The sequence below is a fragment of the Muscardinus avellanarius genome (genome assembly GCF_963383645.1).
Source record: "Muscardinus avellanarius genome assembly, chromosome: 1".
Lineage (NCBI taxonomy): Eukaryota > Metazoa > Chordata > Mammalia > Rodentia > Gliridae > Muscardinus > Muscardinus avellanarius.
The window spans coordinates 233785053-233802663 of NC_137786.1; the positions used below are offsets into that span (position 1 = coordinate 233785053).

A 17611-nucleotide genomic window follows, 5' to 3' on the forward strand; every position below is an offset into this window, starting at 1 on the left:
CTGCCTTTCTCCCCTTCCAGGCCCTGAGTTTCTAAAGAGAGGGACTTTGTCTTAACAATTCAGGATCCCTAGGGCCTTGGAAACCAGGGACTGGACCATCTATACTATACTAAGAATCAAGCCAGGCGTGGTGGGCACACTTGTAATCCCAGCATTCGGGAGGCTGAGACCGGAGGATGGCGGTTTGCGGACAGCCTCAGCTACTTAGTGAGGCCCTCTGCAACTCAGTGAGACCCGGTCTCAAAATAAAGAATAAAAAAATTGGGCAGGGGCTGTAGCTCGGAGGTCAAATGCCCCTGGGTTCCATCCCCAACCCCGCAAAAAAAAAGAACAAGAACAAGAACAAGAACAAGAAGAAGAAGAAGAAGAAGAAGAAGAAGAAGAAGAAGAAGAAGAAGAAGAATCAGCCAGGCATGGGGGAGCACACCTGTAATCCTCGTACTTGGGAGGCTAAGACTGGAGGCTCGCGGTTCACGGCCAGCCTCAGCTACTTAGTGAGGCCCTTTGCAACTCAGGGAGACTCTGTTTCAAATTAAAGAATAAAATATAGGGATGAGGGTGTAGCTCGGAGGTAGAATGCCCCTGGGTTCCATCCACAGTGCTGGAAAAAAAAAAAAATTACTAAGAAAAGCCGGGCGTGGTGGCGCATGCTTGTAATCCCCGCGCTTGGGAGGCTGAGACAGGAGGATCGCGCAGGTTCAAAGCCAGCCTCAGCTACTTAGTGAGGCTCTCAGCAACTTAGTGAGACCCTGTTTCCAAATAAAATATAAACAAAAGGTCTGGGAGTATAGCCCGGAGGTAGAAAGCCTCTGGGTTCCACCCCCAGGACCACCAAAAAAAACCAAATTACTAAGAGCCTTCAGGGGCCCGACCATGAGGCTTGCGGACCCTGCTCCAAGCACTTTATAAATGGAAGGCTCCCGCTCCCTACATCACGCCCAGCCAGGTGAGCCTGGTGGTCAACACCGCAGCCAAGCTTCCTGGTGCTGACCCAGGAGGGCAGGCATGCCTGGCAGTGCCCGGGACTGACCCACAAGGCATGCCCAGGCTTGAACCCCGAGCCGGGAGCACACATTCGTTCATTCATTCTTGCAGCAAAGGCCAGCAGCTGGCTCCTGCTCAGGACCAGCCACCTCGTCCGGGGGCTGGGCTGGGGGGGCGGCCGGGGGCGGCCCCCGCCGGGTCAGCCCAGCCCCCTGGCCCGTCCAGCGGCTGCAGCCCGTCCCCGCACACAGTAGGTGTGCGGGCTTGGCGCGGCCCTCACCTGGGGCCGGCCCGCACTTCCTCCCGCCGCCCCGCCCCTTCCACATTCCTGCCCCGCCGCCGACGCCGCCGGCCGCGCGGGGATGAGGGCGGCCCAGGCCCCGGCCGAGGAGGCGCCGCCCGGCGTCAGGTCGGTCAAGGTGGTCCTGGTGGGCGACGGCGGCTGCGGGAAGACGTCGCTGCTCATGGTCTTCGCCGATGGCGCCTTCCCCGAGGTGAGTGCCCGGCCCCCGGCCGTGCCCATCCCGGGCCCCGGGGCGCCCGTCCGCGCTGCAGCTGCCCCGGACGTGCCCGGCCCCCCAGGGGTCCCCCAGCCGGCCGTGGGGTCCAGGACAGAGTTCTTGCCGACCCGCCACTGCGAGCCAAGGCCCCGGGGCTGCCGTCTGTAAAGTGGGACGTTGGCCCCGACCTGGGGGAGGGACCGGGTTAGGCCACCCCGGGACCTAGCAGGCTCTGAGAAAGCTCAGAGGCCGACGCTTCAGAGCCAGGCCCGCCGGATCGTATCAAATCACGTCTTTGCCACACTCAGCTGTGCGCCCTGGGGTGCATCCCTTTGCCTCTCTGTGCCTGTCGCTTACTCGTGTCACAGGAAAATGATGGTGCCCACCCGAGTTGATAGCGGTCCAGGGCACTGCTCCCAGCCTGCGCACAGGAAGGACCCTGCAAAGGCCGGCGGTGCCCTCTCTCTTCCAGCCCTTGCCACGTGCCCCGCTCAGCCTCCGAACAGGAGTCCAGCCCGCTGGACCTCAGCAATTCTCCCTTACTAACTTGCTTGGCCTTTCCGAGCCCCGGGTTCCTCAGCCTGGCGGGGTGCAGGGCCTCCGGGAGGGAGCCTGGTGTTAACATGGAGCTCATGGGCAACTCTGGCCCGAGTGTCCTGTCGCTAGCTGACCAGTGGGACCCAGCAGGCCCCGAGGGCGAGGCCAGGCCACCCACAGCCGCGGCCAGAGCGAGGAGAAGCCAGTCCTCTAAGCCCTCGCTGTGCCCCCACTTCCTCCCTCCCCATCCCAGCGCCCTGCCCTGCGGGGGAGCACAGGCCCCTTGGAGGAGGCAGGGGCCAGGCCTGCGGAACCAGCCGCATCCAGCAGCTGATGTCACTTCCTTTGGCCCGGTACACTTTTTCTTTTTTCTTTTTTTAAGTTGGGGGCTGCACTAGGCACCCAGAGGCTACCTATGGGAACCCACCCATTATGGCACCCTGGAGTGAGAACCACAGAGAGGACCCTGGGGGGAGAGCACCTGGAAGACCAGGCCTTGACGGAGCCGGGATGGAAGATGTCCATGGTGAGACCATGACAGTTTCAGGAGAGGTTAGGGCGCCTGGTGGGCCATGAACTGTATGTTGGACATCCAGTTCATGCTGGGCCTTTTTTTTTTTTTTTTTTTTTTTGTAATACTGAGGATGGAACCCAGGGGCATTCTACCTCTGAGCTACACCCCCAGCCCTATTATTTATTGATTTATTTTGTGTGTGTGTGTTACTGAATTATGGAACCCAGGGGCTTTTTTATCCCTAGGCTACACTCCCACACCTGTTTTATATTTTATTTGGAAACAGGGTCTCACTAAGTTCCTAAGAACCTCACTAAGTAGCTGAGGCTGGCTTCGAACCTGTGGGATCCTCCTGTCTCAGCCTCCCAAGCGCTGGGATTCCAAGCGTGCGCCACCACGCCCGGCTTATTCTTTATTTTGCAACAGGGTCTCACAGAGTTGCAAAGGGCCTCACTAAGTAGCTGAGGCTGGCCGGGAGCCCCGATGATCCTCCTGTCTCAGCCTCCCGAATGCTAGCGGGGCTGTGTGCCCCAGGCGGGACTCTGCCATCCTCACCTCAGTTTTCCCATCTGTAAGTCAGAGCCTCTCCAGCTCTGGAATATCATGGTTCTTTCTACCTCAGCTGGACATGGTGGCGCAGTTTGTAATCCCAGCATTGGGGTGGTGGAGACCCGGGACTTGAGCCTCAGCTACTTAGGCTCTTTGCAACTCAGTGTTTCAAAAAATAAAAAAGACTGAAAAATAGGGCTGGGAGTGTAGCTCAGAGGTAGAAAGCCCCTGGTTTCCATTCCCAGTACCACCAAAAAAAAAAAAAAAAAAAAGAGGAGGAGGAGGAGGAGGTTTCAGCAGGTCATGGTGGTACCTACTCCACACCCTGGAGCCCCAGGCACTCCCAGCCTCCTCTTCCAAGCCACCCTGGAAGCCCAGTGAGGCTGCGAGGAGGAAGTCCAGGCTTCCCCCCCTGAACCTAGCTCAGAGCAGGCTGTTTGGAGCCGCCCCAGTGACCCTCATCAGCTGGAGCCCACCCTTGGGAAAAAGGCAGAAAAGAAAGAGAGGGTCCCTTTGCAGGGAGGGACTACAGGGCTGGCGACAGCCCCTGCCCAGTCCTGGCTGGATTTAAGGACACACCCATCCCCATGGGACCCAAAGCCCAGGGGCCCCATCAAAATGGGGATGGGAGTGCCTGCTAGGGCTGACAGAGTCCCTTTGGATCCGCACAGACCTGCATACCTATCCTACCTGGAGAAACCCTGGCACCATCAGGCCGGGGATGGAGCCCTCCTTTCTTCAATGACCCGCTCGCTCGCCTGGCTGGGCTGCGTCATCGCCCTGACCCTGCACAGCTGGCCCTGCCTTCCCAGCTGAGTACAGAGATAAGATTAGATACTTACTGGTCCTACAGACTGAGGAAGGTCCTCCCTGGGGGTCAAAGAACACTGCGAAAGGTGCGTCTCCAGGGCCACATTCCAAAGGAAGGAGAAAGACAAGGACACCGGGAACCCCAGGAACCGAGCTGGTGACCTCAGGAGGGGCAGGTAGCTGGGGACAGGGCCTGGCCGGGAAGTCAGACTTAGCTAATCTCTTCCTCTCTCTGGGCCTCTCAGACAAGGAGAATTGTTCCAACTTTCTAAGATTGTAAGAATTAGCTGGGTGTGGTGGCACACACCTGTGTAATTTAGGGAGTCCCTGTCTCAAAATAAAAAAGGGCTAGGATCTAGGTCAGCAGTGAAGCAGCCGTGGGTTCAATCCCCAGCACCAGAAAGGAGGAAGAGGAGGAGAAATAGGTGGAGGAGGAGGCTGGCGCAGTGGCACACACCCGTAATCCCAGTACTTAAGAGGCTGAGTCAGGGGGATTGCAGGGTGTGTGTGTGTGTGTGTGTGTGTGTGTGTGTGTATGTATGTTGTTGTTTTGTGTGTGTGTGTGTGGTACTGGGGGTGGAACCCAGGGGCTTTTCTACCTCCAGGCTATACTCTCAGACCTATTTTATACTTTATTTTGGAAACAGGGTCTCACTAAGTTGCTGAGAGCCTCACTAAGTAGCTGAGGCTGGCTTCGAACCTGTGCCATCCTCCTGTCTGTCTCCCAAGCGCGGGGATTACAAGTGTGTGCCACCACGCCCAGCAGGATTGCAAGTTTGAAGCCACCCTCAGCAACTGAGTGAGATCCTGTCTCAAAAATTAAAACCTGTGTGATCCTCCTGTCTCAGCCTCCCAAGCACGGGGATTACAAGCGTGGGCCACCACGCCCAGCTTTATTCTTTATTTTGAAACCGGGTCTCACTGAATTGCAGAGGGCCTCACTAAGTAGCTGAGGCTGTCTGCAAACGTGATCCTCCAGGTCTCAGCCTCCTGAATGCTGGGATTACAAGCGTGAGTGGCAACTCAGAGAGACCTGTTTCAAAATTAAGAATAAAAAATAGGCTGGGCATGGTGGCGCACCCTTGTAATCCCCACGCTTGGGAGGCGGAGACAGGAGGATTGCACAGGTTCAAAGCCAGCTGCGCTGGTTTAAGAGACCCTGTTTCCAAATAAAAATATAAAATAGAGCTGGGCGTGGTGGCGCACCCTTGTAATCCCAGCATTTGGGAGGCTGAGACAGGAGGATCACGGTTACAGCCTCAGTTACTTAGTCCATTTGCAACTCAGAGAGACCTGTTTCAAAATTAACAATAAAAAATAGGCTGGGCGTGGTGGCACACGCTTATAATCCCCATGCTTGGAAGGCGGAGACAGGAGGATCGTGCAGGTTTGAAGCCAGCCTTGCTGGCTTAAGAAACCATGTTTCCAAATAAAAATATATAAAAAAAAAATAGGTCTGGGAGTGTAGCCCTAAGGTAGAAGGGCTTCCAAGAACCCCAGTAGCACCAAAAAAAAAAAAAATAAATAAATAAAAAATAGGGCTTGAAGCTGGGCGTGGTAACTCACACTTGTAATCCCAGCATTCAGGAGGCTGAGACCTGGAGGATCATGGTTCGCGGACAGCCTCAGCTACTTAGTGAGGCCCTCTGCAATTCAGTGAGACCCGGTTTCAAAATAAAGAATAAAGCCAGGCATGGTGGCCACACTTTTAATCCCCGTGCTTGGGAGGCTGAGACAGGAAGATCGCAAAGGTTTGAAGCCAGCCTCAGCTACTTAGTGAGGCTTTTAACAACTTAGTGAGACCCTGTTTCCAAATTTTTTTTTTTTTTTTTTTTTGGTGGTACTGGGGTTCCTGGAAGCCCTTCTACCTCCGGGCTACACTCCCAGACCTATTTTTTTTTATATATTTTTATTTGTGTAGCTCAGAGGTCAAATGCCCCTGGGTTCCATCCCCAGACCCGCAAAAAATAAATAAAATAAATAAAAATAAAATTAAAAAATAGGGCTGGAGGTGTGACTCTGAGATAGAATGCCCCTAGGTTCCATCCCCAGTACCATAAATAAATAATAAATAAATAAATAAGGCTCGGGTGTGGCTTGGAGGTCCAACACCCCAGGGTTCAATCCCCAGTACCCCAGCCCCCCAAATAAAAAAAGAAGAGCCTTAGAGAATGGCGGTGATGGGGTCTGCACCATGGAATTTTTTTTATATATATATATTCTTTATTTTGAAACAGGGTCTCACTAAATTGCGGAAGGCCTCACTAAGTAGCTGAGGCTGTCCGTGAACCGTGATCCTCTGGTCTCAGCCTCCCGAATGCTGAGATTATAAGCATGCACCACCACGCCCGGCTGGCTGCACCATGGAGTTTGCATAGCTCCAAAGCGGGTCTCCCAAGAGCTTTGTGGCGGGCCACCCTGCAGCTCTAATAGGGTCTGGAGACCCTTCAACCAATGAGCGGGCAGCCAAGCTGGGAGGTCAGGCCTCCACGTCCATGATGATAAGCCCTTGTCCCCTGAGGAAGGTGGGAGGCTGGGGGTGTGAGAGAGGCACGCCCCTGGAGGGAGGGATGGCTGCTCTACACACTGCCCTTGGCCACTAGCCAAGTTGTGAGCATTTTTACCAGGGCCTCACCTTCCAGTCCGTCCTGCCTACCCCATCACTCTCCCCACACACCCTTTTTTCCCCCAGTGCTGGGGATGAAACCCAGGGGCATTCTATCTCTGAATTACAACCCCCGCCCTATTTTCATTCTTTGTTTTGAAACAGGGTTTCGCTAAGTTGCAAAGGGCCTAAGTAGTTGAGGCTGGCCAAGAACCTAGGATCCTCCTGTCTCGGCCTCCCGAATGCTGGGATTACAAGTGTGCGCCACCACATCCGTCTACTCTCCGCCTTTAACAGGGACAAGGCTGGCTAAGGCTGAGCAGCTGGTGGGGGCCAGAGCTGGACGGAAGCCAGGCCCACCTGATCCCAGGGCCAAGGGCTGCGGTTTCTGGGCTGCCAGGGAGTATGGGAGGGGGGTGGGGCCTTGCCTGGTCCTAGTGGCAGAGGGAGGGACAGGGTGGCAGATCTGAGTCTTCTCCAACTTCCTTCCCCCACCCCACCCCACCCCACCCCGTCACTCTGGAGGACAGCACTGTCCTACCGCAAGGGCTGCCCCTCCAAGGTGGCCGGGTCCTGGTTCAGATGGCCTGTAGGTGGGCCGGCCAGGGCAGGTGGGGCCCCGCCAGCCTCCTGAGCAAGACGCGGGCATCCTAGCGCCCCTCGGCTGAGGGCTTGTGTGTGGCAGTTTCCAAAACCTCACTGTGTTCAGTCCCCATTCTGCTAAACCTTCTTCTTGGTTCCTGCATTTGCTTCTGTTTCCCATTCATCTGGCCACTGCAGAGAAGGAGCAAGCCGCAGGCAGGGCTGGGCTCCGAGAGGCCTCTGACCTGGATGGCCTGCTCCTGAGAAGCAGAAATAGGATGGTTCAGGAAGGGGTCAAGGAAAGAAGCTGGGGTGGGGTGGGGTGGCATGCGATAGGGGTCTTGTTTAGATCTCAAGAGGTTGAGAGGCAGCCGGGTGTGGCAGCGCACACCTGAAATCCCAGTACTTGGGAGGCTGAGACAGGAGGATTGCAGGTTCAGGGCCAGCCTTGGCAACTAAGCAAACCCTCAGCAACTTAGTGAGACCTTGTTTGTTTGCAATAAATACTAGGGATTGAACTAGGCATTCTACCTCTGAGCTACACCCCAGCCCTTTTTTTTTTATTATTATTCTTTATTTTGAAACAGGATCTCACTAAGTTGCAGAGGGCCTCACTAAGTAGCAGAGGCTGGCTATGAACCTTTGATCCTCCTGTCTCAGCCTCCCAAGTACCGGAATTACAAGCATGTGCCACCACACCTGGCTAAGAGACCCTGTTTTTATTTATTTATTTATTTATTATTTATTTGCTTATTTATTTATTATTTGTTTTTTGGTGGTACTGGGGTTCCTGGAAGCCCTTCTACCTCTGGGCTACACTCCCAGACCTATTTTATGTTTTCTTATTTGGAAACAGACCCTGTTTTAAAATAAAAAGGGTTGGGGGTGTAGCTCAGAAGTAGAATGCCCTGGGTTCAGTCCCAGTACAAAAATCAAAGAGAGAAGTTGAAAGGCAAAGAGAGACCCCTAAAAGCTATGAGCTCCCTTGGGCAGAGACCGAGTCTTGTTATTACGTGGTCTTCAGTGTCCATAACTGGGCCTAGAAGCAGGGCATGGTGATGCTCGCTTGTAATCCCAGCATTCAGAAGGCTGAGACAGGAGGATTGCAGTTCATGGACAGCCTCAGCTACTACTTAGTGAGGCCCTTTGCAACTTAGTGAGACCTTGTTTCAAAATAAAGAAGAAAAAATAGGGCTGGGGATGTAGTTCAGAGGTAGAATGCCCCTGGATTCCATCTCCAGTACCAAAAAAAAAAAAAAAAGAACTGGGCCTAGAAAGGGACCTGTGCCTGTGTTTGCTGAATGAATATATGAATGAAGAAACAGAGGTAGGTTAATGTCATTCCAGGAGAAAAGGACAGTATGAAGAAAGGCTCAGAAATGGGAGGCCCCTGTCCAGAGAGACAAAATAGCAGTAGCTGACAGGAACGGAGCGCTTATTTTGTGCTGGGGCCTGTGTCCAGGGCTCTGCCTGGAGAATCTCATTGACTTCACGTAGCAACATTGTATAGGGATCTTAATCCTCCCTTCTAGAATGGAGGACACCTGGCCCGGAATGCCGGGGACCTCGCCAGCTCAGGACTCTAACGCTCCCCCACACCCCAGGCGGCCACCTGGGAGCCCTCCCAGAAAACAGCTAAGCCAGCTGCCTCCCAAGGAGGGGCTTTGCTGCTGCACACCTGGGTTTGGGCCGCCCACCCCTCTCTGAAGCTTCCTCTTGGTCTTTCCCCTCCCCTTGTTCCTCAGAGCTACACCCCCACAGTGTTTGAACGGTACACAGTCAATCTGCAAATGAAAGGCAAACCTGTGCACCTCCAGATCTGGGACACGGCAGGTAGGTGTGCCGAGGCTCCTGTGGGCCCCAGATGCCTGGGACGGAGCCCTGCCCCCTTCCTCCTAAACCAGAGAAACCAGCCAGTCTCCAAGGCCTGGGTGCCAGCCAGGATTAGGGGCCCCTGGGAATCTGACCCCTCCCAGCTTGTGCACCTGCGGCTACCTGCCTCCAGGCCCCAGGACGGCCCCAAGGAGTCCTGGCCTCGAAGCGGGAGCCTAGACCTCTTTCAAGGAGCAGATGGCTAAAATGTCTTTGCAGGGCTCAAACCTGCCTCTTCCTCTTCACGCCCCAAGCCCAGGGCAACTCGGGCTCCCGAGTGGTGGGCCTCAGTTCCCCCCGCCTGCTCCGGGCCTGCCCTCTGCCTGGCCTCTGCTCCGAGAACACCGCCTCTTAGCAAAGGTCTCCCCAGCCCAGGGCCCAGGGGGTGCTCAACATGAGGCAAAAACTAGGCTCCATCTGCTGGGTTATCTCTGTGATATTGGGGGGTGCTGCGACCGGGAGGTGGGGACGGAGTGACACCCCCTCTGCCCAGGGCAAGATGACTATGACCGCCTGCGGCCCCTGTTCTACCCCGACGCCAGCGTCCTGCTCCTCTGCTTCGACGTCACCAGCCCAAACAGCTTTGAAAACGTCTTTAACCGGGTAGGTCTTGGGGTGCAGGGAGGTATAGCCCCGTGGCTGGGCCACTCTGCCCTAACCCTGGGGTCAGCTGGCTATCAGAGCCGACATTGAGTCTTGTGCCTTTGGGAAGGGGAAACTGAGGCCCAGAGGGTGGCAGCGACTTGTCCAGGGCCGCCCAGGGATTTGGTGGCAGGTCTCTTCACTGACTCCCCATCCAGTGCTCCTGGCCTGCACTTTGTACAGACTCAGAACTCTGCTGCTCTTTCCACTGTGGTGCACTGAGGATGCCGGGCGCCCCAGGGGCACCGGCTCCTGGCCCGTGGCTGTCCGGGGTCACATGAACTGTAAAGTCAGGTTCCAAGAGCTCTCAGCACCCTCTTCCCACTGCCAGCTGTCGGGTCCCTTGTTCCTCTGCCCCGGCCATGGCACAGCCCCTCCCCTGTGCCCACCTCACAGGACCTCAGGACACAGCCAGTGCCAGCATTAGTAATGACAACAGGGGCGGGCGCAGCATTTACTATGAACATACTATGAGCCGGGCATGGCGGCACACGCCCACCGTCCCAAGACCTGGGAGGCTGAGACGGGAGGATCGCAGCTTCGCAGGCAGCCTCAGCAACTTGGTGAGGCCTTCCACAACTTGGCTAGACCCTGTTTGAAGATAAAGAATAAAAATAAATAATAAAAAGGGCTGGGAATATAACTTGTAGGTAGAATGCACCTGGGTTCAATCCCTAGTACCAAACAAAGGAAAAACAGCACTTAGTCTATAGCCGGGCATGGTGGTGCACTCCTGTAATCCCCGTGCTCCAGGTGTTCCCAACTGCCCTTGAAAGGGAGCGGGGCCGGTGTCCTGACTGCAGACGTGTAATCCCTGTACTTTAGAGACTGAGACTGGAGGATCACAGGTTCAAGGCCAGCACGCACTCATTTAGCAAGATCCTGTTTCAAAGTAAAACCCCTATTGGGGTTCAATCCCAGCTCCCTCTAGGTCCCCCCCCCCCAGAAAACAAAGAATGTGCCATGTCGCTAGCTCTGTCCTGGGCCCTTGGGCTCATTTAATCCCCTAACGACCTAGTGGGATGGATGCTATTATTCTCAGATGAGTCACTCGTCCAAAGACACCCTCTATTAGCGGCAAGCCTGGGCTTTGGACCCGGGCAGCTGGCCGCACGCATTCATTCAGAGAAGCTAATTGAGCACATCTCTGTGCCAGGGGCTGTGCAGGGCACCGGGGACGGAGAGAGACGCTTGGTGCGGGGACCAGGGTGTCAGCAGGCTGGGGGGGGGGGTAGATTCCGAATCTGCTCCGAAGGCAGAGCCCTCTAGATTGGGAGGGAGGGAGGCTGGAGCCAGGCAACCAAGGCAGGGGATGGGGAGTTGCCGAGTTCCTGCCCCTAGTGGCGGGCAGAGCCCAGGACACCAAGGTGCTGCCAGGGACTGGGGGAGGACACCCACAGAGCAAGAACTTGCAGAGGGGGAGGAGAGGAGCACCCAGGGGATGACTGCAGCTCAAGTAGGAGCCCTGATGAGGATTCCCGGTTGGATTTAGGTGGAGTCATTACTCCAGCTCCTTTTCTTTTTCTTTTTTTTTTTTTTTCTTTTTTCTTTTTGCAGTACTGGGGCTGGAACCCAGGGGCATTTTATCTTCGAGCTATACCCTCAGCCCTATTTTTTTTTTTTTTTTTTTTTTTTTTGGTGGTACTGGGGGTGGAACCCAGAGGCTTCCTACCTCTGGGCTATACTCCCAGACCTTTTTTATATTTTATTTGGAAACAGGGTCTCACTAAGTTGCTGAGAGCCTCACTAAGTAGCTGAGGCTGGCTTCGAACCCGTGTGATCCTCCTATCTCAGCCTCCCAAGCGCGGGGATTACAAGCGTGCGCCACCACCCCGGCTCCCTATTTTTTTATTCTTTATTTTGAAACAGGGTCTCAGTGAGTTGCAAAGATCCTCACTAAGTAGCTGAGGCGAACCTCCTGTCTTGGCCTCCCAGATGCAGGGATTACAAACTTGTGCTACCATGCCCGGCTTCTTCTTTTTCTTTTTGGTACTGGAGATTGAACCCAGGGGGTTTCTACCTCTGATCCACATCCCCAGCCCTATTCTATTTTATTTTATTTAGTTTGAAACAGTCTCATTAGGTTGCTGAGTCTCACTACCTTGTGAAGGCTGCCCTCGAACCTGCGATCGTCCCGTCTCAGCCTCCCAAGTACTGGGATTACAGGCGTGCGCCACCACATCTGGCTGATTTACTTTTTTTTTTTTTTTTTTTTTTTTTTTTTTTGCGGCACTGGGGATGGAACCCAGGGGCATTCTACCTCTGAGCTACACCCCCAGCCCTATTTTTTATTCTTTACTTTGAAACAGGGTCTCACTGAGTGACAAAGGGCCGAAGTAGCTGAGGCTGTCTCCAAACTGCAATCCTCCCGTCTCAGCCTCTGGAATGTGGGGATTACAAGCCTGCACCACCACGCCTGGCTTACTTTTAAGTAATTAAGATTGGGCGATGTCCAGTAGCCCACCATAATCCCAGTACTTGAGGCAGGAGGATCTCAGATTCAAGGACAAACTCCCCAATGCTGTGAGCACCCTTACCCTGCAGAGAAACTGGACTGGAGGAGGGGAAACCGGGCTCAAGTCTTGCCATTTCTAGTTTGGTGGCCAAAGCCAAGTTACATAGCCTCTCTGTGCCTCAGTTACCACATCTGTACAGTGGGCTGGATCCCAGAGTGTAAGTTCTTGGGTCAGAGCCGGCCCGCAGTGCTTGTCCCTGAAGAGCAGCTGTGCTCCAGGCCATCACTGGAGTGCAGCCCGGGCAGCCGGAGAGTGGCCCTCTGAGAGGGACCCGGCTCCGGTGGCTCACACAGCCCCTCCCCCACCCCCCCCGCAGTGGTACCCAGAGGTGACGCACTTCTGCAAGGGGGTGCCCATCATCGTAGTGGGCTGCAAGACCGACCTACGCAAGGACAAGGTGCTGGTGAATAAGCTGCGGAGAACGGGGCTGGAGCCCGTGACCTACCACCGGGTAGGAGGCATGTGGGGCTGGGACTCCAGGACCGGAGCACATGGGGGGTGTGGGGGGCTGTCGGAGTCAGGAACTGCTAACGCTTGGAAATGGGCCATAGAATATTCTGGGGGGCTCCACCTGAAGAAGGCAGGAGGTGGGGCTGTGCATACCAGCGATAATCCTACCCCCCCTACTTCACAGGTGGGGAACCTGAGACCCAGAGGACGGCCCATTGTTCAGTCCTAGGCCCCTCTCTGCTAAGTGCCTGGCTAAGTAAAGTTAGCAACTAAACATAACACCTGTAATCCTAGGATCTGGGAGACTGAGATAAGATTATAGGTTTGAGGTGAGCTTTAGTGATTTAGCAAGGCCCTGTTTCAAAATAAAAACTGAAGACGGCTGGGGGTGTAGCTCAGTTTCAATTCACACACACACACACACACACACACACACACACCCGCTTCAATAACCTGTTTCTCATGCACGCATGCGCACATACCTGTAGCTATATAGCTGTAGCATACCTGTAATCCTTAGTACTTAGGAAGCTGAGACAGGAGCATCAAAGCTTGGAAGCCAGCCTCTATAATTAAAAAAAAAGCCAGGCCCCTGTAATCCCAATACTTTGGAGGCTGAATCAGGAGACTAGAAAGTTGGAGGCCAACTTCAGCAACTTAGCAAGGCCCTCAGCAACTTTTTTTTTTTTAATTTTTTTTTTAATTTTATTTTATTGGTGCACTGTATTCATACATCATAGTGGGATACAAACTTTTGTAGACATACATGTACACATCGCCCAGTCAGCCCCCACCCGATCCCCACCCCATTCTCTCCCCATCCCTCCCTCCCATGCTTGGCTTAGTGGTTGACATCTAGTATTATAGCAATTTATCCAAAATTAAAAATGATAATCTCACATAACAGTTTCATTTGTCTGATACCAAGCTTTTGATGACTTAAAGATAACATTTCAATATATTTTTTTTTGCTTTCTTTCTTACCAAAGAATATTTTTTTCTTTTTTTTAGGTGAAACTCTCATATATTTATTTTTCAGAAAAAAATCTATCCTGATATGGAATATGGACTCTAGATACCCAAAACAATCTCGAAGCAAAAACAAAGCTAGAAGATGTATATTTTCTGATTTCAAACCATATAAAGCTACAATAATTGAAACAGTGTAGTACTGTTCTAAAGGCAGATATATAGACCATTGGAGTTAAATACAAGCCTAGAGCTAACTTCTTCCCTATATTGTCAAGTTATTTTTGACAAGGTTTCCACGAAGATTTGGTAGTGGAAATAATCTTTTAACTAAATATTGTTGAAAAATAATAATTACATGGAAAAGAATAAAATTGGACCCTTACCTAATCCCACATACAAGTATTAACTCAAACTAGATAAAAGACCTAAATATAAATCTTAAGACTATAAACTTTTAGGAGAAAATCTGGGTCATAAAACCTCACAACATTGAAATTGGCAGTGATTTCTTGGATATGATTTCAATGGCACAGGCAACAGAAGAATATACAAACTCCCTAAAAAATAAAAGAAAATATTGTATATCCAAAGACAATGTAAACAGAGTTAAAAGTTACTAATAGAATTGGATAAAATATTTCCAAATGCTATATCTGAAGGTATATTAATATTCCAACTAGAAATCCTAAAAATTAACAATAATAAAGGCAAACAATACAATTTAGAGATAGGTAAAAGACTAACATAAATAATGAATCTCCACAGATAACCAATCTTAGTTGTCTGTTGGATGGAAACTCTTGTTTCTCTGGTTCTGGTGAGTGTTACCTATTTCTTCTTTGTAGTTAATCTCTTTGAGTATTTTCTCTAGCGCTGGTTTTGAAGACATAAATTCCTTCAGTTTCTGTTTGTCATGGAAGCTTCTTATTTCTCCATCTAATTTGATAGAAAGTTTTGCTGGATAGGAAATTTTTGGCTGGAAGTTGTTTTCTTTCAGAGTTTGGAGTATGTTACTCCAAGCCCTTCTGGCTCTCATGACTTGGTTTGGGAAGTCTGGAGTGCTTCTAATTGGTTTGCCTCTGAATGTCACTTGGCCCTTTGTTTTTGTTGCCTTTAAGATTCTCTGCTTGGCTTCCACATTGGTCATTTTGACAATTATATGGCGTGGGGATCCTCTTCTCGGATCCTGTCTAAAGGGAGTTCTATAAGTTTCCTGGATCTGTGTATCAACCTCTTGCTCTATATTTGGAAAATTTTCTGCTATTACTTCCTTGAAGAGATTGTTGATCCCTTTGGTATCACTTTCTTTTCCCTCCTCTATTCCAATTATTCTTAGGTTAGCTCTCTTAAGATGGGCCCATATTTCTTCAGTGTCAGATTCCTGCTGTTGGATATCTTTTTCTAGATTAGAAACTATGCATTCATTTTTGGATTGCTCATCTTCTAAGAGCGAGATTCTGTTCTCCATGTGGTCTAATCGGTTGTTTGTGCTTTGAATTGAGGCCTTTACTTCATTAATTGCATCCTTTATCTCTTTTTGGCTCTCTCTGAGTTCTTTTCGGAGCACCTCTATTATTTCTACAGTTATTTTCCTGATTTGATCTTCTAGAAATCTCTGATTTTCTGTTTTATCAGGTTCTGATGTTGTGGGGTTGTGCACATTCATTACTTCAGTGTTATTCCTCTTTCCCATGATTTCGGAGGTTTGTGCCTTCTCTGGGTTCTTCCCTTGGGTCACTATGGCTTCACTTAAGGTGCTCTGGATCTCGAGTCTGTATTATCTCAGACCCTACTACTCCTTTACTGGGTTGTATCACAGAGTCTCCGACCCAGGGAGTCGATAGAGGCTGCTTTAGACTGTGGGGGGTGCCAGGTTGCACGCTCTCCTATGGTGTGATATCTCTGCCACCACCACTCCCTCACTGGGTCAAGTCCCAGGAGGCACAATACTGGGATTTCTCCTCTGTGACCCGCAATTTGACTCACTGTTCTTGAGTACGCAGATGTAGCTGTACTGGACTCGGTGAATTCACTGCTGCTGCCGCCGCCGGTGGCAATATGGCGCCTCTGCCACGCCCTCGGCCATGAGGCTGGCGTATTTTTTCTTCTCTGGTTTTGATTTCCACTCTGAATCCCTGCAGCGTGTGCTGAGCTCAGCCACTGGGAGCTTTAAATGCTGTCTGCACCGAAAGATCCCGCCTGGCTGTTCCGCATCGGCTCACCTCGGCTTGCTGTAGCTGTCCGCTGAGTTCGCCGCTGCCGCCGGCAGTATGGCGCTGCTGCCGCGTCCTCGGGCGCGTGTGTCTCCTCTGTGGCCCTGAGCTCTGTTCTCAGTCCGCTTTCTCTCTGGAGCCTGGTGGTTTTTTTGTTTTTCTGGTGATGGTGTTTTCTGGCTATGAAAGGCGCTCTTTTTGTGGTAATGGAGATTAGTTGTTAGCGGGACTCTTAAGCCCCGCTTTTCTCGGTCGCAATCTTCCCAGAAGTCTCGATTTCTTCGGCCCTCAGCAACTTAATGAGACCTTGTTTCAAAATAAAAAAATAAGCCCGGCGTGGTGGCGCACGCTTGTAATCCCAGCATTTGGGAGGCTGAGACAGGAGGACCGTGGTGCACGGACAGCCTCAGCTACTTGGGCCTTCCGCAATTCAGTGAGACCCTGTTTCAAAAAAAATAAAAGAAGCCGTGCGTGGTGGTGCACGCTTGTAATCCCCACGCTTGGGAGGCTGAGACAGGAGGATAGCACAGGTTCAAAGCCAGCCTCAGCTACTTAGTGAAGCTCTCAGCAACTTAGTGAGACCCTGTTTCCAAATAAAATATAAAATAGGTCAGGGAGTATAGCCCAGAGGTAGAAAGCCCCTGGGTTCCATCCCTAGTACTACTAAATAAATAAATAAGGCAGGGGGTATAGCTCGAAAGTCGAATATCCCTGGGTTCCATCCCCAGACTCATCCAAAATAAAGAATACAAAATAGGGCAGGGGTTGTAGCTCCGAGGTAGAATGCCCCTGGGTTCCATCCCCAGCAACCCCCCCCCCCACACACACACACAGAGATCAAATAAAATAGGGCTGGGGATATAGCAGTAACTGGTCAGCTGGTGTCAGGAGTACATTTGGTCAGCCAGGGTGCTGGAGCTGAGGGAGCCGTAGAAAAGGCCCACCTTCCTCAAGGACCACCCTGAGGTTCCCCCTGAGGGCTACCCCAGCCCAGCGCCCTCCCTAAACCAGCCCCTCCTACTCCTCCCACAGGGCCAGGAGATGGCGAGGTCCGTGGGGGCCGTGGTCTACCTCGAGTGCTCCGCTCGGCTCCACGACAACGTCCACGCCGTCTTCCAGGAGGCCGTCGAGGTGGCTCTCAGCAGCCGCAGCCGGAACCTCTGGCGGCGGATTACCCAGAGTTTCTGCGTGGTGACCTGACCGGTGACCGCCACAGCAACCCGGGAAGAAACCGGGTGCTGACCTGACACCGATCTGGCTGGCCTGAACCCTGCCCCAAGCTGGGCCGGCGAAATGCACCCCCACAGATGGGCACCACCGGGGGCCTGGGGACCCTGGGCTGCGGATTAACATACTCGCAGGGCCTGCGTTGCCTGGCGCCACCTAGTGGCTACTCCCGGCACTGCACCCTCAGGACCTGGCGTTTTTAGGACTAACCTGCCAGAGCCCGCCTTGTCCCCCCTTCACCCCACTAGTTCCACTGATAAGTGTAACAACTAAAACGACACTACTCGTTACTTGTGCCCTGCCTCTGGTTGCAAAACGTCTTTACACGTGCCCCGAGGTAGGTAAGAGCCTACCCCACGAACACACTGGAGTCAGGCCTTTGGGTCCAAATCTGGCTTTATCACTTGCAGGACCTTGGGAAGGTGATGCTGGGCTTTAGCCTCCTCATCCGTAAAATGGGACTTCTCATGGAGTTTTGGGTTATGTGAGAGCATCATGAAGACCAGCCCATGCCAAGGTTTTAGCAGGTGCTTACCAGGAAAGGTGCATAGGCTTTCATTCCAAGTACTCGCCAGGCTTCTCCAGAGGAAAGACCAAAAGGATGCACACAGATTTACTTTAGGGAACTGGCTCGTCCC

General features: G+C 52.4%; 1 protein-coding gene across 2 annotated transcripts; it reads left to right on the forward strand.

The window, feature by feature from the left end:
- Positions 1-1346: 1346 nt before the first annotated feature.
- Positions 1347-16946, forward strand: RHOD (ras homolog family member D; the record flags this gene model as incomplete). 2 transcript variants are annotated; one of them, XM_080710512.1, is made up of 5 exons in its annotated part: positions 1347-1478; positions 8827-8914; positions 9447-9556; positions 12428-12562; positions 16779-16946. In XM_080710512.1, the coding sequence occupies 5 exons, from the start codon at positions 1347-1349 to the stop codon at positions 16944-16946; spliced, it is 633 nt and encodes a 210-aa protein (XP_080566638.1). The 2 variants fall into 2 exon arrangements, with proteins under 2 accessions (XP_080566638.1, XP_080566639.1); XM_080710513.1 differs by lacking the exons at positions 8827-8914; positions 9447-9556.
- Positions 16947-17611: the final 665 nt, after the last annotated feature.